The sequence below is a fragment of the Oncorhynchus kisutch genome, linkage group LG17 (genome assembly GCF_002021735.2).
Source record: "Oncorhynchus kisutch isolate 150728-3 linkage group LG17, Okis_V2, whole genome shotgun sequence".
In the NCBI taxonomy this organism is placed as follows: Eukaryota; Metazoa; Chordata; class Actinopteri; order Salmoniformes; family Salmonidae; genus Oncorhynchus; species Oncorhynchus kisutch.
Genome location: NC_034190.2, coordinates 15,576,485 through 15,601,339, shown reverse-complemented (window position 1 = coordinate 15,601,339; position 24,855 = coordinate 15,576,485). Strand labels below are relative to the sequence as shown.

Below are 24,855 nucleotides of genomic sequence, written 5' to 3'. Positions count from 1 at the left end.
CTGATCTTAGACCAGTGCTCACTGGCATACATAACACTGATCCAAGAGTGTACAGATGTAAGCTCTTAATTTGACCATTTTCTCACATCAGGAAAATAATCCTTCAGCAAATTAAGTTGTACTTTTTTTTAAAGCTTAAAAACACTACAAGTTTGCACTTCTTGCAACAACATGGTGATCAAATTAAAATCCTATTTATTCCAAAATATCAAGATGTGCTTTGTTTTAAATAAAAACATTTGACAAGCCTGGCAACGTGCTATTGAACAGAGTACAGTCTGACACTATTTTCCCAAGCCCTATTCATAATTAGTTTTCCCTGAAAGATATGTTGAAAACATTCAAATTGAAAATTGAGTGAAAGCCACAGCTAGAATCTGGCACAGTATGACTTGATTAGCATCTCTTGACCACTGTGAGTTGGCCAAAGAATCCATGGCAATCGAAATTGCATGGGGAATGACATGTTTAGCTCTTTCGCTGTTGGACTCCAGCTATACAGTGTTACAATAAGTTATTTGTATACAGTGATTGAGGTAGGAGAGCCAGCACAGGATTTGAACCCACAACCCTGAGGTTAGAGATTTATAGAATTATATACTGGAGGCACCGTAAGGAATATTGTTTTCATAGCAAACAAAGCACCTAACAATTGTCTGACCAATGGGGAGGGATTTAGACCCAACAGCTGTGAAAGCAGACATTGGGAATGTGTTATTATTCTACTGAAATGAGAATGGCATTTTACTTCCAGATCCCCATGGGGTCTCATAACTCTATACATAACTCTATGTATCTGATCACAGAGCTATATTAGGCCCCTGCTTCAAGTGAGTGGTGGTGATATACTGTCATCTATTCTAAGTCTGAAGGTTCTATGGTTGGTGCTTGATAGGCCCCAAAGGTCTCTGGGATAAGGACCATCTATTTCTTAGACATGATGATGGGCCTTCTACCTGGAGATCTGGAAACTCGTATAGTTATAGGGCTTATGAATAGTACATGTGAGAATATGAAAATAATCAGAAAGGCTTACATGTGAGAATTTAAAAATGGTCAATCAGTGCAATAATATTTCTAGACATCAATCTTTGTGAAGCTCATACTGTTTTGGACAGCATTAAACTGTGTCAACATTCAGTGTTCCCGAAAAGGTTCATTCAAGGTTGGTGTGACACAGGTGCACTGATTCTGTGTGAGAAGTATAGTATGGTGTGTTTATGTGTCCTCACATCACATAGAAAGTAGGTATGACATTAGCATCACATAACATAGGCATACTAAAAGCGATTATGGACTCGGCGCCACACATTACACCATAATAATAATACAACTATGTTGACACGTCATCTTTCCAGTTTCATCCTGCGTCATTGGCATGCTACATTGTATAGGCTACCGTTGTCATCACATGCACCAATTGCAATGACATCGACATACATTTATGAAATAAAGTTAGAAATTATTATAGTCTTAACAGTAACGGTAGCCTATTTGACGCCCCTACCGGTTTTCTGGAAAACACTGAAACGCCGCGAAAACGCAATGATGTAACTAGCCATAAAAAAACACAAACACAAGACACACAGACCGCACACAAAGAATATGAAAAGGGCGATTGTTCAGACCTTTGTGGTTATCGGTGTCTTCTTTTCTCCTGCCAACACAGCGAATAGAATAACCGCACGCGTTTCAAAGAGGCTGAGCCAGCTACAAACGTACTGCCCTGGCCCCCACCTCCCTGCACCACCTCCCTCCCGTTCCCATCTCGTCAAAAACATTACAGTCGGTTGAAAACAAACTAACCAACAAAGTGACATATTTACCTTCGACTAAAGGTCCCTATGAAATCCTGGCGTAGTGTTCTTTCGCTTTTGTAATATCCCGGCAAGATTTGTCCCTGGGTATTCCGCTGTACCCAGCCTCCCTGTCAGTCAACCGCGCAGCTAACTCTTGAGTTTCCGGGACTTCCAAATTAAGTAAGATTGGTGAACCTGAGAAAACAGTGGATTAAGTGGACCACTGGCAAAGTACCAGTTGGTGCCACCAATCTTTCCATGCCCCACTGCCCAGTCTTGAGAAGCAGTAATGGGAGCCCCAGACACCTAAATATGGAATGTCTAATGTTGTGTAGGCAGGCTAACAATGGACTTGCCCATGACTCAAGGGAGAAAGCACTATAGCCTAGTTTCTCCATAGTGCTGGGTGGACAATCAAATTCTAAAAGCTTGACGTCATCATCACCACCACCACTACCATCATCATCACCATCACCACCACCGACGCCATCATCATTATCACCACAACCACCACCGACACCACCACCACTACCATCGTCATCATCATCACCACAACCACCACCAACACATCATCATCATCATCACCACAACTATCACCACCCCCACTACCATTGTCGTCATCACCTCAACCACTATCATCATCACCACATCCACCACCGACACCACCATCATCATCACCACCACAACCCCCACCGACACCATCATCATCACCACCACCACTACTATCATAATCATCATCATCACCACAACCACCACCGACACCATCATCATCACCACAACCACCACCGACAACATCATCATCACCACCACAACCACCACTGACACCATCATCACCACAACTACCACCGACACATCATCATCACCACCACCACCACTACAATCATCATTACCACCACCATCATCATCGCCTCCAAAATCATAAGGCTGGGGATCATTCTGCACTGATATAATCAATGGTTATAGCTAGTTCGGTATTTGTTATTTTATTAGGATCCCCATTAGCTGTAGCAAAAGCTTCCTGGGGTCCACACAAAACATGAAACAATCACATAGAACAGAACATTAATAAACAACAACAGCTCAAAGACAGACCTACAGACATGTTTTTAAAGGCCCACGTAGCCTACATATCAATACATACACACCATCTAGGTCAAATAGGGGAGAGGCGTTGTGCCACGAGGTGTTGCTTTATCTGTTTTTTTAAACCAGGTTTGCTGTTTATTCGAGTAATATGAGATGGAACGGAGTTCCATGCAATGACGGCTCTATATAATACTGTACTCTTTATTGAATTTGTTCTGGATTTGGGGACTGTGAAAAGACCCTTGGTGGTATGTTTGGTGGGGTAATTGTGTGTGTCAGAGCTGTGTGTGTAAATTGACTATGCAAACAATTAGGAATTTTCATAACATTAATGTTTCTTATTAAAAGAAGTGATGCAGTCATTCTCTCCTCAACTCTTAACCAAGAGAGACTGGCAGCATAGTATTAATATGAGCCCTCTGATTACAATGAATAGCAAGACATGCCACTCTGTTCTGGGTCAGCTGCAGCTTAACTAGGTCTTTCCTTGCAGCACTGGACCCCACGACGATAATCAAGATTAGACAAAACCAGAGCCTTCTGAACTTGCTTTTTGGAGTGTGGTGTCAAAAAAGCAGAGCATGTCTTTATTACAGACAGACCTCTCCCCATCTTTACAACCATTGCATCTATATGTTTTGACCATGGCAGTTTACAATATAAGGTAATGCCAAGTAATTTAGTCTCCTCAACTTGTTCAACATGTTAGCGGCTCCTTCTACTCCCTGACTGTCATATCCCAATTCACAACCTGCTTCTGAATTCCATCATGGCGGACGTCAGATACCATGGAAGCCGTAGTGAAGTCATGCGAAACCTATCTCTGCTGTGTCATGGCAGCTGCCTGGGCCTGGCTGGCTGGCCAGCGTCTAGTTACACTGCAGGCTGAAATAGACCATTTGTGTTCCAAATGGCAGCCTGTTCCCTATGCAGTGCACTACTTTGGTCAGGACCCAATGGGACATAGCCCATGCTGCCTACATGCCAGGTTAGGGGAGGAGAGGGTAGGGAGGCTTGGCAGCCAGCATCCAGGTCTCTTGGCATCTTTTATTGATTAGAAAGCCTCTGAATTATTCATTTGCTTTCCCAGAGGACTCCATTCTCTAACTCTCTGCTTCCAGGCAGGTTTGTTTGAGTGTGAGGTCAATGCTTGTCCCATGTCATCGACGGCCCGGCTAAAATGGTGGAGAGGCCTTGGGTGACAGTGTTAGACAATGAAGAGCAGCAACACACCAGGCAGGGGACACCCGGCGGACATTTTGTGTGTAATCCCATAAGGCTCCTGACTACCTACTGGCCGCTCTGTGGTCACTCGCACACATGCACGCACGCACAACCACCCACACAGTGAAATGTACTCAGCTATCTAAACCAACTAAACTAAGAACATTGTTTTTAAACACCAGTCCCCCAAAAAGGTTTTACAACCATATTAACAGCTTTGGTTATGTTTTATGTTTATGTTTGCACAAAAAAACAGCAAGTCTGTTTATAGGTGTTTAATAGACATCCTATAGCTTCATACCTAATAACCATCCTTTGGCAGCTTCATACCTAATTTGCTCTGCAGACTATCAATGGTCTCAGGCCTCCATACTAAGGCCCACAAAAAGACACCCAACCTGAAGACAACATCAATTCAACATCAACTTAACATCAATTTGACATCAACTTAACATCAATTCAACATCCATCTTTAAAAAAACAACAGTATTCTTTTTAAATATAGAACCTTTTATTTCAATTTAGAGTAAATAGTGTTGAAATTCTGAAATACCGTTTTACTACCAACAGGACCTTTGCATTTAAATATAGTAAATAACACTGTACATGCCTTAATCCAGTGACAATAAAAAGCTTCCTTAAAATGTTTTTTTTTTGTCATTTATTTTTCATATTTTCCCTTGTAAGAAATAGTTCAAGTATAAAAATTCCCAACAGTGTAAAATAGCCCATCTGATGTATATTAAAAGCAATAGAAGCACAACTATCCGAACCATGACAATAACTATACATTCTAATGTATAAAGCAGCAATTAGCTCATTTTTGTCAGGATTTTGTTTGTCTTTTCCAACCGTTCTAAACACAAAAGAGACAGAGTAACAGTCTGCATGCAAATAGGCCTGCATTTAAATAAAGTTTCATAGAAAAGGCATTCAACTAACCAATATTTATTCTAAGATTTCAAAAGGCAAAAAGTATAATTGTACAGTGCACATACAGAATTGTATCTTATATAAATCCTACATTAACATTTTTGGTTGAGTATGTTAATAATAATTATAATACAACTAAATCTACTCAATAACTTATATACCTTGAGATGAATACATAATAAAATGAATACAGTACCACCACTAATTCTCTGTCATTAGAGCACATAGAACATAGTCCAATCTCAAAATAAATATCTTAAATAGTAGATCACCTTTCTTACTCTCTTAAATAGCAATACAAATGTAAGGCACACCCCCCCCCCCCTTCTCTACATCCCCCATCACCACCCCAGGGTACAGGGCCAGGGGATTGGTGACGCTGTGAGGAGTGGGTACAGGGCCAGGGGGTTGGTGAGGCTGTGAGGAGTGGGTACAGGGCCAGGGTACAGGGCCAGGGGATTGGTGACGCTGTGAGGAGTGGGTACAGGGCCAGGGTACAGGGCCAGGGGATTGGTGAGGCTATGAGGAGTGGGTACAGGGCCAGGGTACAGGGCCAGGGGATTGGTGACGCTGTGAGGAGTGGGTACAGGGCCAGGGGGTTGGTGAGGCTGTGAGGAGTGGGTACAGGGCCAGGGTACAGGGCCAGGGGATTGGTGACGCTGTGAGGAGTGGGTACAGGGCCAGGGGATTGGTGAGGCTGTGAGGAGTGGGTACAGGGCCAGGGGATTGGTGAGGCTGTGAGGAGTGGGTACAGGGCCAGGGGATTGGTGACGCTGTGAGGAGTGGGTACAGGGCCAGGGGATTGGTGAGGCTGTGAGGAGTGGGTACAGGGCCAGGGGATTGGTGAGGCTGTGAGGAGTGGGTACAGGGTCAGGGGGTTGGTGAGGCTGTGAGGAGTGGGTACAGGGCCAGGGGGTTGGTGAGGGTTAGCATAGGAGGGAAGTGTTCGTGTACCTGACACCAGCCCAGCCGGTCGGCTCTAGGACAGAGGACAGAGGATAGAGGACAGAGGTGGAAGTGCTGACAGGGCCAGGCAGGCAGGACAGAGGAGAGACAGTTCCCAAATGGGCCCCGGGATTAAAATGTGACAGCTCAACAAATGAGGACAAGTGATGCGTTATTTCCAGAGTGATCCGTCTGTGTGGCGCTGGGCGAACTGTGCCAGCCCCCTCCCCAGCTGCTCCCTCTCTCTCTCCCTCTCCCTTTCTCTCTGACTAGATCCCATTGCACAGAGGCAGAGAGCACGACTGGGCCCATTGACCTTTACCACTATGTACGCAACTGTGTATGCGTGTGTGTGTGTGCGTGTGTTTGCATGCAGCCATGTGTTTGAGACTAACTGATTTGGTGCTTCTCATTGTCTGAAAACATGCTTTTCTTTCTCTCTCTGCGAGTTGCCTTCATATTGTTTGTGATGCCCTTTGAAGAGTTGACGGCATTTTCGGTTATTCCTGCAGTTTTTTTGTCTCCTGGTAAATTGTTTGCTTTGCATAGGTCAAGAGGTCAAGATACAGAGTCAAAAAAGGGACATTCAGCATCAGGAAGTTAAAAAGGTAGTTCTTAACGTGTGACACGAGCTACAAATCTTCTCCTTTTCTCCACAGTTATTTCAACTACTCCCTGACATGCAGAGGTTGTCTTTACTAACACACTGGAAACTGATACATTTCCCTGATTATCAGACAATTTACTTCAATGCACTTGAAAAGACAGAAGGACAAGAGCCCTCGAAATGTGATAGTAAATATAGGTTGCAAGGGCACTTCGGGACACGTCTAAGTGTCCCATAAAGAGAACGCTCTCTCTCTCCTATGTTAATGACAGCAATGGAACATAAAGTCATGTTTTACACCAAGCTACAACCACTGTGATTAGTTGTTGTATTTCTCCTCTAGAAATAAATACTCTACTACAATTATAATGATAGTAATAATTATATTAATAACAACAATAATAATCATAAGGATAAATCCACCTTCCTTACTTAGTTTTGTGAATTTATAAAGTTTTTGGTTTAAACACAGCAAGTTGGAAAGCTACTGTATGGAGTTCCCACCTCACCATCATCATCACCCTCTTACCGACACGGCCCCTCTCTCTTCCTCTTCATCGTCCTCTCCTCTTCACAGCCAATCAGCCGAGGCCGGCCGCGGGCCTCCCATCCCGTTGTGTCCAATGGCTGCAGTGGCTGCTATTGCATGCGGTCTGCTTGCAGCTGCTGAGGCTGGTACTGACCGAAAGCTGCGGCTGCAGCCACGGCTGAACCCGGTGCGGCCGTAGCCAGGGGCTGCTGAACATAGCCATAACCGGCTGCGGTTAGGTACCCGGCCGCCGCAGGGGAGGCGGCGTAGGGATACTGCTCGTAGGCTGCGGCGGCAGCAGCGCTAGCCGCGGCGGCGGAGTACTGTGCGTAGGCTGCTCCGGTGTAGTCGATGTACGGAGAGGAGGCGGTGGAGGCAGAAGCAGCACTGGGCTGCATGCCGTGAGGGATAACCATGGTGCTTGGCTGCATGAAGGCCTGAGGGTACACATAGTGAGCAGGGATCCTGCAGGACAGAGACAGGCAGGGAGTTAGAGGTAGAGATCCCAGACCTGGCCTTACACAGCCACCGACAGACAGCAACAACCCCCCAGCCTGACAGCAGAACCAACCACAGCCAACCCAACCACACTGCGGCCAAGAGCCCCCCAATACATCAAAACACCAGTCAATAACACCACGGAGACACCTGCTAGTATCTAATAGAGATATAGGGTTGCCAAAATAGAGATATCTCTGTGGAAAAATGGTGAGGTCTTCAAAGATCAGAGGGGTTGTGTTCTCTGATAAGGGATATAAAGACATTTTGGGTTTTCAATGACCTTGCCTGCCTATCACATGTTGTAAAAGATTTAGGCAAAGGAAGTGTTTGGTAGCATTGACGCCATCTTGGAGAGACAATCCATGTACACTAAGCTTAGCTGACTTTACAGGATTGAGTTTGGTCGATGGAGAGAGAAGAGAACATGATTTGTCATGTCGATTTGAGCCTGGTGCCATTCCTATTTAGGAGGGGATAGAGTAAGGGAGGGCGGGAGGGGAGGATAGGGTAAATGGGAGGGAGGGAGGGATAGGGTAAATGGGAGGGAGGGAGGGAGGTCTATGAGATGAGGGGGGCATTGTGAAAATGTCACTGTCATTTTGACAGCTGGACAGCTTTCAAAAAGTACACTGCTGGCTGTTTCCACTTCTGTGCTGAGACAAAGAGCCCCGGGCGGGGTGCTAGGCTAGCTGCACTCAGGGGGACCTTTTGATTAAATAAGCAATCAGGAACAATGAGCACATTCTGCCTTTCATGACATATCCTGACCGTGAGGCTCGGATCCCTAGGCTCTCTCTCGCGCTATCAGCTAGCATGATGATGGGAAAGTTATATTATTGTTTTGGTGGAGGAAACTCAAGTTGTTGACCTGGATGGGGGAATAAAGAATCAAATTCCTCCTAAACTGGAGTCAAGTTCATGATTCATGATTCAAAGGAATGAGTAACAATCAGTGTTATGACATCATGAGTGACATAATCACTTTATTATTGGCTTATCACCATTTAATCAATTGTGAATGTTGAATTTAGATGAGTTCTGGTCTGGTGTGGATTTTTGACAGTCTGGAATGCTGTGCATGATGTGATGATGTCATCAACAGCTCATTAAAATCTTTTGAGAAACAACCTAACATTTGATTGGACCTAAAATATACTGACATCAATTAAGCCAATAAGAAACAAGATGGCGAGATGAAGCTTTTTTTTTACTGTCATTCAGTTTCAAATCTGGATCGAAGGAGGAGAAAAGAGAAATGAAAGACAAGATCTATCGTGGCAACCCTATTGTCAGGACTCCATTACCCAACCAATCACATCTTAAAACACTATCCCCAAAGAGGAAGCAGTGAAAAACAACAGCAAGTCTACAAACACAGGCGTCAAAAAAAAGAAATGTCAACATTGTCCACATGGATCACCAACACACCACAACCACAACCACAACCACTCACTGAAAGAAACAAAAAGGAAATAAACTAAACGGGGTCAGAGGTTAGAGGCGCTCCTATGACATCACATCCTTGGCAGATGCCTCGGCCTGGCCTGCTAGCACGCTTCTGTTTCAGCACAGTGTTACAGTCACAACACAGGCTGGAGTCACACACACACACACACACACACACACACACACACACACACAGGCTGGACGACACACAACAAACACAACAAACACAACAAACACACACACAGTGGATGTACACAGACCACAACAAACTCACACAACACGAGACACAAGGGCGATTACAAAGAAAAACTCTCACACACAAACAGGCACGCAAAGGATGGTGACACAACAAAATATCAAATGCGGTATCCACCACAAAACAACACAAACACCCAGACTGCCCTACCCATTCTAAACCGCAGAGAGAAGAATTTAAACACATTCAGACACTTTGGTCAATTCCTCAACTAACACCCTTGGCCTCCGTAGTTAAGTAGATATTGTTGTGCCTCCCCATTAACAGCTATATTAAGACATGGGATGCATTCCCATAGGGTTTGTGTTAAGTAGTGCACTATATAGGGAATAGAGTGCTACCCAGTCATGGTCTCCCGTGGGGTCAAACAGGTATTTCATAATGCTATTTTCGACACTATTATATTTTACAGTATGGAGACAACTTACACAAAAAGAAGCTCTTTCACACCACATATGAAACATGTTATAGGCTATCAAATCAAAAAGGCATATTTTGACCAATGTGTTATGTATTGTGTAGATTATCCTCTAAGAAAACCAATGGTGCAAACCTCATGTCTCTATCACAATCCGTTCAAACGTTAGAGGTTTTACCCTTGTAGGATGGCCAAAATGATGTTGAGTAAATCAATGGAGGCCAGAGATAATAAGTGGTAACAAATAAGGAAGATGCTTTCGCCTCAGCTAGGCTGGATGCTGTGCAAGAATGAAGGCTACCTGACAGGCTCACTTTCCCGTTGAACTCAACCCCTCCTGTCTCAGCCTCCAGTATTTATGCTGCAATAGTTTATGTGTCAGAGGGGCTAGGGTCAGTCTGTTATATCTGGAGTATTTCTCATGTCTTATCCAGTGTCCTATGTGAATTTAAGAATACTCCCTCTAATTCTCTCTCTCTTCCCCCGGAGGACCTGAGCCCAAGGACCATGCCTCTGAACTACCTGTCCTGATGACTCCTTGCTGTCCCCAGTTCACCTGGTCGTGCTGCTGCTCCAGTTTCGACTGTTCTGCCTGCGGCTATGGAACCCTGACCTGTTCACCGGACGTGCTACCTTGTCCTGTACCTGCTGTTTTTGACTCTCTCTCTACCGCACCTGCTGTCTAACTAAATGATCGGCTATGAAAAGCCAACTGACATTTACTCCTGAGGTGCTGAACTGTTGCACCGTCTACAACCACTGTGATTATTATTATCTGACCCTGCTGGTCATCTATGAACGTTTGAACATCTTGGCCATGTACTGTTAGAATCTCCACCCAGCACAGCCAGAAGAGGACTGGCCACCCCTCATAGCCTGGTTCCTCTCTAGGTTTCTTCCTAGGTTCCTGCCTTTCTAGGGAGTTTTTCCTAGCCACCGTGCTTCTACACCTGCATTGCTTGCTGTTTGGGGTTTTAGGCTGGGTTTCTGGATTAGAACTTTATGACATCGGATGATGTAAAAAGGGCTTCATAAATCAAATTTGATTGAATTTGATTGATTTTCGAATCGTCAGGGCATTCAACAATATATTGATTTTGAGACATTAAGTAGTATTTTAATCTTTTAGTATAAACTTCTCATATTAATGCGAAATTGCTGTTATTTTTCGATGATTTCTCACAAAAACAAGCGTATCTCTGTGAAATGTTAACGGAGCACTGAGATTACCGCAAGCTTTTTATTTTCAGACTTTTACATTTAATTTAGCTCGTGTTATGCTAATTCTGCTTTTTGCGACCCACGGAAACAACTTTGCAGACATGCCACAACATGTTAAATCCTATGAAATGTTAGATAAAGACTGAACGATTCAGAGCATGAATAATCATATTTGTCTGGGTAAAATGTATTTTATAACATAATGGGTGAAATTTCATCACCAAAGTGGGTTTTCACCCACTCTGTGCAGAAAGGGTGGACACCCTACATGTTATGAGCTAGAACACACACTCAGGTGTTCTGTAGTAGCACATTCGCAATTGTAGAGAATGAGCATTCAACAGCATTCAACTTGTATGTTTCAATGGTGGTGAAACATACTGGTGTTGGATATAACTTATCCAAGGTGGCATAGCAGTTCAGACGTCTTTTGTCCTCGTCTTGTCGTGTCCTGTATATATATATATTTACAACTTTTTTCACATACATTTTATTTTTATTTTCCATCAACTCATCTTCAAAACACTCTCCTGCAACCCGCCTCACCAATTTATATTTATAAAAAAGTATTATTTACCTCAAATCTGTAATCCTCCAAGAAGCTAGCCAGAAACTCCAAGAAGCTAGCCTGAAACTAGCCAGAAGCTAATCAGAAGCTAGTTCAGAAGCTAGTTAGCTCCTTTACTGGCAAATCGTTAGTATTCAGCTAACCACGATTTGTGGTCATCAGCTATCCTTTAGCTCGAAAATCTATCGGCAGTTCTGTACGGCGCAGCGCAGCTCGGAACGGAACATACCGGACCAATTTTTCTCTCCATGTCCCTGGATTTCGACTGCTCTCTGGACATTCATACCCGGATCTCACAGCTAGCTAGCTGCTATCCGTGTGACTATCGGCCTTCGTCGATTCCGGAGCAAACATCAATTATTCCGGAGCTAGCCAGCTCCGTCAATCACTCCTGAGTTCCATCAATCACTCCTGGGCTGCAGTCACCTATCCAGACCCGTTTTACTGCCTACGCGGAGCCCCACCGGGCCTTCACAACTGGACTGCCAACGTTATCTACCCGAAGGAGATCCGGCTGGCTCCTCCGTCGCGACGTTACCTGAACGCCCATCTGCGGCCTGCTAACCGTTAGCTGTCTTACCGGCTGCTATCTGAATAGACAATCGGACAATTTATTTATTTTTATTATTATTATGTTTTCTTCTTGGGCCTCTATAACTATATCTATTGTTTTTATTTTTGTTGTTGTTGTGTGATTTGGATTAATCCCCTCTACCACACGGAACCCCACTAATCTACTGACGGAACGCAAGAGGTGGCTAACAACAGACCTCCATCCTATGCTAGCTTGCTACCGATGGCCTGGCTAGCTGTCTAAATCACCGTGAACCCCAACCAACCTCTCCACTCACTGGACCCTTTTGATCACTCGACTAAGCATGCCTCTCCTTAATGTCAATATGTCTTGTCCATTGCTGTTCTGGTTAGTGTTTATTGGCTTATTTCACTGTAGAGCCTCTAGTCCTGCTCACTATACCTTATCCAACCTATTAGTTCCACCACCCACACATGCAATGACATCTCCTGGTTTCAATGATGTTTCTAGAGACAATATCTCTCTCTTCATCACTCAATACCTAGGTTTACCTCCACTGTATTCACATCCTACCATACCTTTGTCTGTACATTATACCTTGATGCTATTTTATCGCCCCCAGAAACCTCCTTTTACTCTATGTTCCAGACGTTCTAGACGACCAATTCTCATAGCTTTTAGCCGTACCCTTATTCTACTCCTCCTATGTTCCTCTGGCGATGTAGAGGTGAATCCAGGCCCTGCAGTGCCTAGCTCCACTCCTATTCCCCAGGCGCTCTCTTTTGACGACTTCTGTAACCGTAATAGCCTTGGTTTCATGCATGTTAACATTAGAAGCCTCCTCCCTAAGCTTGTTCTATTCACTGCTTTAGCACACTCTGCCAACCCGGATGTTCTAGCTGTGTCTGAATCCTGGCTTAGGAAAACCACCAAAAATTCAGAAATTTTTATTCCAAACTACAACATTTTCAGACAAGATAGAACTGCCAAAGGGGGCGGTGTTGCAATCTACTGCAAAGATAGCCTGCAGAGTTCTGTCCTACTATCCAGGTCTGTACCCAAACAATTTGAACTTCTACTTTTAAAAATCCACCTCTCTAAAAACAAGTCTCTCACCGTTGCCGCCTGCTATAGACCACCCTCTGCCCCCAGCTGTGCTCTGGACACCATATGTGAACTGATTGCCCCCCATCTATCTTCAGAGTTTGTGCTGCTAGGCGACCTAAACTGGAACATGCTTAACACCCCAGCCATCCTACAATCTAAACTTGATGCCCTCAATCTCACACAAATTATCAATGAACCTACCAGGTACCTCCCCAAAGCCTTAAACACAGGCACCCTCATAGATATCATCCTAACCAACTTCCCCTCTAAATACACCTCTGCTGTCTTCAACCAAGATCTCAGCGATCACTGCCTTATTGCCTGCATCCGTAATGGGTCAGCAGTCAAACGACCTCCACTCATCACTGTAAAACGCTCCCTGAAACACTTCTGCGAGCAGGCCTTTCTAATTGACCTGGCCGGGGTATCCTGAAAGGATATTGATCTCATCCCGTCAGTAGAGGATGCCTGGATATTTTTTTTAAATGCCTTCCTAACCATCTTAAATAAACATGCCCCATTCAAGAAATTTAGAACCAGGAACAGATATAGCCCTTGGTTCTCCCCAGACCTGACTGCCCTTAACCAACACAAAAACATCCTATGGCATTCTGCATTAGCATTGAACAGCCCCCGTGATATGCAGCTGTTCAGGGAAGCTAGAAACCATTATACACAGGCAGTTAGAAAAGCCAAGGCTAGCTTTTTCAAGCAGAAATTTGCTTCCTGCAACACTAACTCAAAAAAGTTCTGGGACACTGTAAAGTCCATGGAGAATAGAACACCTCCTCCCAGCTGCCCACTGCACTGAAGATAGGAAACACTGTCACCACTGATAAATCCACCATAATTGAGAATTTCAATAAGCATTTTTCTACGGCTGGCCATGCTTTCCACCTGGCTACTCCAACCCCGGACAACAGCACTGCACCCCCAACAGCAACTCGCCCAAGCCTTCCCCATTTCTCCTTCTCCCAAATCCATTCAGCTGATGTTCTGAAAGAGCTGCAAAATCTGGACCCCTACAAATCAGCCGGGCTAGACAATCTGGACCCTTTCTTTCTAAAATTATCTGCCGAAATTGTTGCCACCCCTATTACTAGCCTGTTCAACCTCTCTTTATTGTCGTCTGAGATTCCCAAAGATTGGAAAGCAGCTGCGGTCATCCCCCTCTTCAAAGGGGGGGACACTCTTGACCCAAACTGCTACAGACCTATATCTATCCTACCGTGCCTTTCTAAGGTCTTCGAAAGCCAAGTCAACAAACAGATTACCGACCATTTCGAATCTCACCATACCTTCTCTGCTATGCAATCTGGTTTCAGAGCTGGTCATGGGTGCACCTCAGCCACGCTCAAGGTCCTAAACGATATCTTAACCGCCATCGATAAGAAACATTACTGTGCAGCCGTATTCATTGATCTGGCCAAGGCTTTCGACTCTGTCAATCACCACATCCTCATCGGCAGACTCGACAGCCTTGGTTTCTCAAATGATTGCCTCGCCTGGTTCACCAACTACTTCTCTGATAGAGTTCAGTGTGTCAAATCGGAGGGTCTGCTGTCCGGACCTCTGGCAGTCTCTATGGGGGTGCCACAGGGTTCAATTCTTGGACCGACTCTCTTCTCTGTATACATCAATGAGGTCGCTCTTGCTGCTGGTGAGTCCCTGATCCACCTCTACGCAGATGACACCATTCTGTATACTTCCGGCCCTTCTTTGGACACTGTGTTAACAACCCTCCAGGCAAGCTTCAATGCCATACAACTCTCCTTCCGTGGCCTCCAATTGCTCTTAAATACAAGTAAAACTAAATGCATGCTCTTCAACCGATCGCTACCTGCTCCTACCCGCCTGTCCAACATCACTACTCTGGACGGCTCTGACTTAGAATACGTGGACAACTACAAATACTTAGGTGTCTGGTTAGACTGTAAACTCTCCTTCCAGACCCATATCAAACATCTCCAATCCAAAGTTAAATCTAGAATTGGCTTCCTATTTCGCAACAAAGCATCCTTCACTCATGCTGCCAAACATACCCTTGTAAAACTGACCATCCTACCAATCCTCGACTTTGGCGATGTCATTTACAAAATAGCCTCCAATACCCTACTCAACAAATTGGATGCAGTCTATCACAGTGCCATCCGTTTTGTCACCAAAGCCCCATATACTACCCACCATTGCGACCTGTACGCTCTCGTTGGCTGGCCCTCGCTTCCTACTCATCGCCAAACCCACTGGCTCCATGTCATCTACAAGACCCTGCTAGGTAAAGTCCCCCCTTATCTCAGCTCGCTGGTCACCATAGCATCTCCCACCTGTAGCACACGCTCCAGCAGGTATATCTCTCTAGTCACCCCCAAAACCAATTCTTTCTTTGGCCGCCTCTCCTTCCAGTTCTCTGCTGCCAATGACTGGAACGAACTACAAAAATCTCTGAAACTGGAAACACTTATCTCCCTCACTAGCTTTAAGCACCAACTGTCAGAGCAGCTCACAGATTACTGCACCTGTACATAGCCCACCTATAATTTAGCCCAAACAACTACCTCTTTCCCAACTGTATTTCATTTTTATTTATTTATTTATTTTGCTCCTTTGCACCCCATTATTCTTATTTCTACTTTGTACATTCTTCCATTGCAAAACTACCATTCCAGTATTTTACTTGCTATATTGTATTTACTTTGCCACCATGGCCTTTTTTGCCTTTACCTCCCTTCTCACCTCATTTGCTCACATTGTATATAGACTTGTTTATACTGTATTATTGACTGTATGTTTGTTTTACTCCATGTGTAACTCTGTGTCGTTGTATCTGTCGAACTGCTTTGCTTTATCTTGGCCAGGTCGCAATTGTAAATGAGAACTTGTTCTCAACTTGCCTACCTGGTTAAATAAAGGTAAAATAAACAAATAAAATAAATAAAAATAAAGCTTGCATCCCAAATGGCACGATATTCCCATTAAAGTGCACTACTTTTGACCGGGACCCAACAGTAGTGTAATATATAGGGAATATTGGGCACATACGCTAAAATGGCCCATGCTCGTAAGCCTAAATTGGACTGGTAGAAGTGATCATTCTGCCCAAGAGAGAATCATCCCTGTTGGTTTTTTAGAAATATATCATAGTCCAGTATAGGCAAGGTACAAACAAGTATGTTTCCATAAGTAGTCATGTAACTGCAGGAAGCCTTTCCTTTAATGTGGATCTGGTCTCAGACATGCTCTTTGTTGCCTGGCCTCATTTATGATTGACAGGAGAGACTGGAGGCTGGGCCCCAGCTATTTTCTGCTTGCCTATCATCCTACATACATCTTACTGTGGAATGTTCCCATCCCTAGAAGTCATCTGGGATTAAATCCCACCCTACCTTTATTCACTTTCTCTTTCTATCTATCCCATCCTCTCTCTCTCCCTCCATCGTTCCTACTATTTATCTCTCCCATTCAACATTAGACGACCACAACCTGTTTCTCCATCTCCAACAGCATAAACCTCTTCTATGTTGGCAAATGCTGTGTCACCTAACACTCAAACACACACACACACACACACACACACACACACACACACACCAAATAATTTATGTATCACTGTTGATCATGGGAAGCATTGTCTACCCTCTGACTCCCATTAAAATGACCTCTTTTCCCTATGGATACAAGTGAGGTAAAAAAAAATACTAAGGTTACTATGTTTCTCAATGCTCTTTGTAAATATATTATCTTCCTGTGTTTGGACCGTTGCAGTCCTGCCGACCAGTGGTTGGTAAAGTTCAGGCTAAATAAAGGTCTGTTCCCATCACATGCCATGTGGGTGACATCATCGATGGGGGGGAGGGGGTACACACCTGTTGTTCTCTGCCCCATTAAAACCGTTCGGCTATCTGAGGAGCCAGGCCTTAACTAAATGTGAGAAGTGTAGAGGGGTGGCATGGTGCTATAATAACAACTATGGTCCCGGTTGGTGCTGTTACATGCTATAGTGTGGTGATAGCCAAGGAGCTGGTTGCTGCCCGCCCACAGCTGTTTCTATGGCTGTGTCCCATATGGCACCCTATTCTCTTCATAGTGCACTATGTTTCATTAGGGCACTGGTCAAAAGTAGTGCTCTATATAGGGAAAATGGTAGCATTGGGACATACCCTATGTCTCTGGCCTTGGGATATAATGTATAGAAGTGGCTGACCTACCACAGCTGTATCTATGTATGCCTGTGGCCCTTTAAACCTCCCCGGGGCCTCTAGCCAGCATCTGTTGGGCTGTTTTTAAAGAGCGGATGATTTTGACATGACAGAGAGAGCCCTAGCCCCCTGCTCCCTAGCGCACACTTCATACGACTGCGGCGTCAGCACTCCAGCCTTTGTGAGGCACAATGGAGAAGCTTGTTTTCCTTAACGCTGCAGCCCATGTGACGGAAGCTTTTTCAGAGGCTGTGGCATCCAGACATTTGTTTGTGTCACAGTAGAGACTGTGGGGCACTGCTCTACCACTGCACTGGACTACTACACACAACAGGACACACACATACTTACACAAACACACGATAGTAAGGTGTTTTGCATCAACTAAACTAGTAAAAATATATCCTTCAGTGTGGAGATACAGAGCCTTCGGAACGACTTCAGACCCTGTGACTTTTTCCACATTTTGTTACGTTACAGCCTTATTCTAAAATGGATTAAATATGTTTTTTCTCAGCAATCTACACACAATACCCCATAACGACAAAGCAAAAACAGGTTTTTAGAAATGTTTGCAAACGTATTAAAAATAAAAACAGAAACACCTTATTTACATAACTATTCAGACCCTTTGCTATGAGACTCGAAATTGAGCTTAGGTGCATCCTGTTCCCATTGATCATCCTTGAGATGTTTCTACAACTTGATTGGAGTCCACTTGTGGAAAATTCAATTGATTGGACATGATTTGGAAAGGCACACACCTGTCTATATAAGGTCCCACAGTTGACAGTGCATGTCAGAGCAAAAACCAAGCCATGAGGTCGAAGGAATTGTCCATATAGCTCTGAGACAGGATTGTGTCGAGGCACAGATCTGGGGAAGGGTACCAAAAAATGTCTTCAAATTTGAAGGTCCCCAAGAACACAGTGGCCTCCATCATGCTTAAATTGACAACTGAACAATTGGGGGAGAAGGGCCTTGGTCAGGGAGGTGACCAAGAACCTGATGGTCACTTTGACAGAGCACTAGAGTTCCTCTGTGGAGATGGGAGAACCTTCCAGAAAGACAACCATCTCTGCAGCATTCCACCAATCAGGCCTTTATGGTAGAGTGGCCAGACGGAAGCCACTCCTCGGTAAAATGCAAATGACGGCCCACTTGGAGTTTGCCAAAAAGCACCGAAAGACTCTCAGACCATGAGAAACAAGATTCTCTGGTCTGATGAAACCAAGTTTGAACTCTTTGGCCTGAATGACAAGCATCACATCTGGAGGAAACCTGCCACATTCCCTACAGTGAAGCATGGTGGCAGCATCATGCTGTGGGGATGTTTTCAGTGGTAGGGACTGGGAGACTAGTCAGGATCGAGGCAAAGATTAACAGAGCAAAGTACAGAGAGATCCTTGATGAAAACCTGCTCCAGAGCGCTCAGGCCCTCAGACTGGGGCGAAGGTTCACCTTCCAACAGGACAATGACCCCAAGCACACAGCCAAGACAACGCAGGAGTGGCTTCAGAACAAGTCTCTGAATGTCCTTGAGTGGCCCAGCCAGAGCCGAGACTTGAACCCCATCACCCCATCGAAACATCTCTGGAGAGACCTGAAAATAGCTGTGCAGCAACGCTCCCCATCCAACCTGACAGAGCTTGAGAGGATCTGCAGAGAAGAATGGGAGAAACTCCCAAAATACAGGTGTGCCAAGCTTGTAACATGTTACCCAAGAAGAATCGAGGATGGAATCTCTGCCAAAGGTACTTCAACAAAGTACTGAGTAAAGGGTCTGAATACATATGTAAATGTGATATTATTATTATTTTGTATGTATATAAATAAATTGTCTATATTGCAGTATATATTGCAATATACATTTGGAGAAAAAAAATTTAAACCTGTTTTTGCTTTGTCATTATGGGGTATTGTGTGTAGATTGATGAGGAAATGTAATACATTTTATAATAAGGCTGTAACCTAACAAAATGTGGAAAAAGTTGAGGGGTATGAATACTTTCCGAAGGTAATGTATATGTACTCATCCCATGTGCCTTGGTAGTCATTTTTCCAAAGATTACTTTCCTGTGAACAGACATCATTATCTCTGAATGAGACACAGCAGCTCTCCTGAGAGTCGTAAGGGCCTGAAGTATACCATATAGGGATAGATAGATGGAGGGAGAGAGAAATAATGAGAGAGTGAGAGAGAGGGATAGAGAGAGAGTGCGAGAGAGTGCGAGAGTGAATATGAGAATGAGAAAGACAGAGAGCGAGAGAGAGAGAGAGAGTGAATATGAAAATGAGAGAGAGAGAGAGAGAGAGAGAGAGAGAGTGAATATGAGAATGAGAGAGAGAGAGAGAGAAAGAGAGAAAAGAGAGAGAGAATACGAGAATGAGAGAGAGAATACGAGAATGAATACGAGAAAGACAGAGCGAGAGAGAGAGAGAGAAACAGAGTGAATACGAGAATGAATACGAGAAAGACAGAGCGAGAGAGAGAGAGAGAAACAGAGTGAATACGAGAATGAGAGAGAAAGACAGAGAGACAGAGAGGGTGAGTTTGAGAGTTTAGGTGTTAATGCTAGAATTATTACAAAAGACACATGCAAGCAATGAGTTGATGGGTTTTGGTGGGGTCAGTTTGGAGTAGGGGTGAGTGGTGGGAAGTAATGTTTTTAAATCACACCGCGTGATCACACCAACAAGACATCCAAAAACATATAAGGAACATCCTGTTACCAAAGAAAAGGTCAACCACAAGCTACAGCACCAAAGCATCAAATCAAATAAAGAAATGTAAAAAAAATCCCTCTCCCTACAGAAGTCCACATTCTTCCAGAAAAATGGAAAAGAACACCCCCAAAAATCCCTCTCCCTACAGAAGTCCACATTCTTCCAGAAAAATGGAAAAGAACACCCCCAAAAATCTTCAATTCATGTTTTTTTCATTAAATAGAAAACACACGGTTTAGCTATCAACACCACTTCATAACAGTAAAACAGCACACAAAGCTCTAATTGCTATTCAACAAATTTAAACTCAAAACCAAAATTTAAAATCAACATACATGCATCTATAATCACCATTTGAGCTTGTTTGTGTGTGTTTGAGATTACAGGTAATTCCCCTGGTCTGATCTGTGACATGCTCACAGCACTAATCCTGAAACCACCAGTTATCTTAACCCATATCGAGCCTGTCGGACCAGAGAGATAGATAACATTGAGTCATTGAGGCTGTAACTTTCCATCAGTTGTATTCAACAAATAACACACACACACACAGACACACACACACACACACACACACACATGCACACACACACACTCATACTGTGAACACACACTTTCTCTTTCACTCACACAAACCTTAAATGTACATTTTGGTCAACTGTAGTCAGTGATAAAAAGAAAGAGGATTTGTGAAATGTTTTGTTTCAACATAATTATCATGCAAGTATGGAGAAAAATCAGAGTAAGCACAAAACAATTAAATAAACAGATTATACAAACATACATGTCATTGTATGAACATGTCTAACAACGCTAGACTTTAGCCAAATGAGGAACATTGGGTCTTTAGATGTTGTGTAGTTTCATATACAGTAGCTCAATGATGATGAGGTCATTTGTAATGTATTCTCATCAACACCCAACCATCCCCTCAACACAAAGATGCTGCAGTACTTACCCATAAGGCCTTTGGATAAAGGCAGGATGAATTTGTGGAACACCAAAGGTGAAACCTGGATGGAGATGTGGAATGGTCTAAATGAATTGATGATCTTATTCATGGCATTGTGTGTGTCCCAAATGGCACCCTATTGCCCATTTAGTACGCTACATTTTAGTGCACTACTTTTGATCAGGACAAATAGAAGTGCACTATACAGAGAAAAAAGGGTGCCATTTGGGACGCAGATATTCAGAACATTCTAGACACAAGTTATTTTAATAACATCCTGAATCATGTATTGAATGAACACATTAATTGTCCATATTTATGCGACAGACGGATTAAAATAAACATTTAGCTCATCGTGATGGTATTCTGAACCAGACATGATTTGTGTGGAAAACATGTGGACAATATGAAAAAGAAATGCAAAGCTATAAGATGAGACATGATGCATGTTCTTTAGGACACACCCTCAATGGCCTCAGAACATTAAGATACTGGACAGGTGGCTGAAAAAGTACTGTGTGTGTGTGTGTGTGTGTGTGGGCGGGGGGGGGGGGTATTTTTTACCTGGCTGCATCACCCGTGGCTTGGCCCCCAGGTACGCCAGATTGACGTTGGCTTTCCTACCATCGATGATGGGGTTGGGATCTTTACAGGCCCTGTCTGCAGCCGAGCGGTCAGCCATCGTCACCTGTATGGACACACAGAGAGGGAGAGTGCATAGGGAAGAAGCAGGTTAAGGTGGTGAAGAAGAAGTGTGAGGGGGATGGTTAAAGTATGATCAAAACTATCAGTATTCACCAATGATCATATTCATTAGCAAAGGGGCAAACATTTGAGAAAATATGGACATTACATTTCGGCCCAACTGTCACTCAATATTTATAAAATATAGGTAACCGTCATTCTTCATAGTAAGTTGAGATCTTAGGCCCTGCTGAGTTATTTCTTTGTTTTCCAGAAGAGATACTGGATAGAAGACTTCTGTATCCACAGGTATTTATTTACTCTAAATAATTGAACCTCTTGATGTCAGTACATAGTTTTTCACTGTACTTGGCTGAGGACAAGCTTACTTTATTAGGATCATAACTGCTTCTGAGCTGATGACTATAAGAATGCTATTTGAGAGTAATTACTCTATGTAAGAGCTTTTGGGGCTGCGGTAGGTCTTTCTCAAATAAGTTGACCCAGAAACCCAAGGAAAACTTTTCAACTCAGATACTACAGGATCATTTTTCACATCAATGTGTTTCAAACTAAATGGCATCAAAGAGCGGGGGACCATGGTCCTAAAACAGTTGTATAGTATAGCCTATCGTTCTCTCATCAATGCTCTTATCGTTGACATAATGATGACGTCATGCACATCATCTTCTCAAGAGTCATATTCTGAACATACCAGGGCGCAACAAGTTGTAATGTAGCCTATCGGTTATCTTCAATGATAGAACGCTCCAAACTGAAAACACAGGCCTACTTATGAACAATAAAACACTTACACTTTTCAATGTCTATTAAATATTATGAAATTCACTAGCCTAACCAACACCCACTTTAACGATGACATGTGATTTGCTGCCATTTGAAAGATTGCAGGCATTTGACAGACAGTGCAAGTGTCGTAAAGTTATGACAAATAAATACTATATTGATACTTACAAATCCATACCCCCTGGATTTGCCGGTCTGTCGATCGGTAATCACGACAGCTTCTTCAATTTCTCCGAACACTTCAAAATATTTCCTGAGACTGGAATCCGTGGTGTGATACGGAAGACCCCCGACAAAAATCTTTGTGTAGGTCGTGTCCTTCTGCGTGGTGTGCATCTTCACCAATATTTTAGTGCAAAATAGTAGAATAGAAACAATCCAAAATATAGTGCAATGTTTCCTTATCACCTAGTTACGTTATTTATAAGTATTTCTATAAAAATGAACAATATGAGATTTACAACTGGAGAGGCTTCAGAGAAATAACACAAAACTCAACAAAAATCAAGATTCGAGGTAGATTATCTTTCAACACTTAAATGAGATATGGAGCGGATTGTCCAAGAGATCATCAGGTGTTTTCAACTCTTCTCCGTAACTGTCTTGACTAACTAAATATGTTTCGGACCCATTCCTAAAAGCGCTGCCCATAACTCCACCCCGTTCCAAGCACAAGGGCGGTACAGCGCGTGCATTGCTGCCCGCCCACATGCTCCACTACACGCTCCAGCAAACAGCTGGGAAGCGCGCAGAATGAAAAAGATCCATTCCTGCAATGTGATGAGGAAGAATAGGCTATATTACCACATATTTAACCAACATGACGGTTATGGTCATCATTTTTTTCTTCATAACCCTAAAATGACCTGGTCTTACACCAACTGTATAGCTCAGAGGGAGGATGGTTGGGTACATTTTTGGCATTAACCCACAGTCTTACAGACAATACCCAATTATACTCCATAAAGGTATGACTTAAAAATTAACATATTGGTTCTCTCCCTGTCCCAAGGGATACCTTCCAGCAGGTGGTCGGCCCGAGCCGGCCCATTATGCCCGTGTTTAAGTGGCAGCAGCAGTGCAGCAGCAGTGCAGCGTGACCAATGCAGACAGGTGTAGTCTCTGGGCCCCAAAATGCCAATTAGATTGAGTTTCTTTATAGAATAATGCATTACCGTCGTGTTTAGTTTTGTTTGGGACTATCAAACACGGGACACTGCTATACCAAGACCATTAGCCTATGTAGGCATATAGGACAATGGGTCGGGACAGCAATTTACAGTTTTCTGGTCCCCTGATGTCTCATATGAGGATACTGATGACTGAACTATGGTAAAACGCGTTTAGGAGTGAATACAACCGAGTGTTGATGGATCTTAAGGCTGTTTATGATAACCTTTATATGTGACTTTCATGGAAGATCTGTGCGTGTGTAAAGACGCGGCCGAAGCCATTGCGCACGCTTTGCACTGTCCATTCAAGATCAGATATTCAGAAAAAAACGTTTAATGCTTAAGCGTGTGGTTATAAATCATACGAAAATGTTACATTGTATATTTTAGTACCGGAGTGCCTTGAGGTCAGATGAAAGTCCACTTGTGGGTCTTGAAGGGCTTGTAAATACAACATAGCCTAACGATAGGCCTAATGATAATGACAAGGATAATAAGACGTAAACTGGTGATTTTTTATCTCGGTCGGAAATCATGGAGCAGACCTCTGTATTTCAATCCGTTTTTCATGACTGAATATATACAATTATGAGCCTCTCCTGCTTTCCACAACAACTGGTCTAAGACGGATAGTTGTATTTTCCTGTAATTTATACGGAGACATCTGATACGGAATTCTGTCTAAATCATTTATATGGTTCCACCTTCATGTACTAAGTCAGCCATGGAGACACGCGGCCTACATAGGCCCTAATACCGGTATGTGTCTGGTTGCTTGTACTGTAATATGATAAGTTGCCAAATGTGATGTGACTGGCCAGCTGTCATTTTGTTCTCGGACTTGTCACCTCCTCCACTACCTGAATGTAATAGCGTGAATTGCCAATGAACTCTCCAGTCCCAAAAATACCATAGCCATCTCCTTGGTCACTATTACGGGCACCAACCTGATAGAGCGACTTTGCGGTGTCTCTGTGTGGATCACTCACTATTTTATTCATTTATGCCCACACGCCCTTTACAGCCCGGAGCGGAGCCGCCGTAGGGTCAGTTTTGGGTTTCAGCGGCCACACAATGGAGACGCTATCGGTTGAGTCCCCTTTTTGTCTCCGTTCTGTGCAGCATGCTGACTGATCAGAATC

General features: G+C 43.6%; 2 protein-coding genes across 3 annotated transcripts in view; both read right to left on the bottom strand.

Moving 5' to 3' along the window:
- Positions 1–2,021, bottom strand: part of LOC109907227 (adenylyl cyclase-associated protein 2) — a 39,928-nt gene extending 37,907 nt beyond the window's left edge. Inside the window, exon 1 of one of the 2 annotated variants that reach the window (XM_020505069.2) lies at positions 1,827–2,021. The gene's annotated coding sequence lies outside the window, so the exon portion shown is untranslated. Of the gene's footprint in view, positions 1–1,628; positions 1,768–1,826 lie in introns of those variants that run through there. The other variant, XM_020505068.2, reaches the window with a different exon arrangement.
- Positions 2,022–5,041: 3,020 nt separating this feature from the next.
- LOC109907226 (RNA-binding protein 24) lies at positions 5,042–23,198 on the bottom strand. The gene is made up of 4 exons (XM_020505067.2): positions 22,710–23,198; positions 21,615–21,738; positions 21,057–21,111; positions 5,042–7,588 (listed from the first exon to the last, which is right to left on the bottom strand). The coding sequence occupies exons 1-4, from the start codon at positions 22,875–22,877 to the stop codon at positions 7,234–7,236; spliced, it is 702 nt and encodes a 233-aa protein (XP_020360656.1). The 5' UTR covers positions 22,878–23,198; the 3' UTR covers positions 5,042–7,233.
- Positions 23,199–24,855: the final 1,657 nt, after the last annotated feature.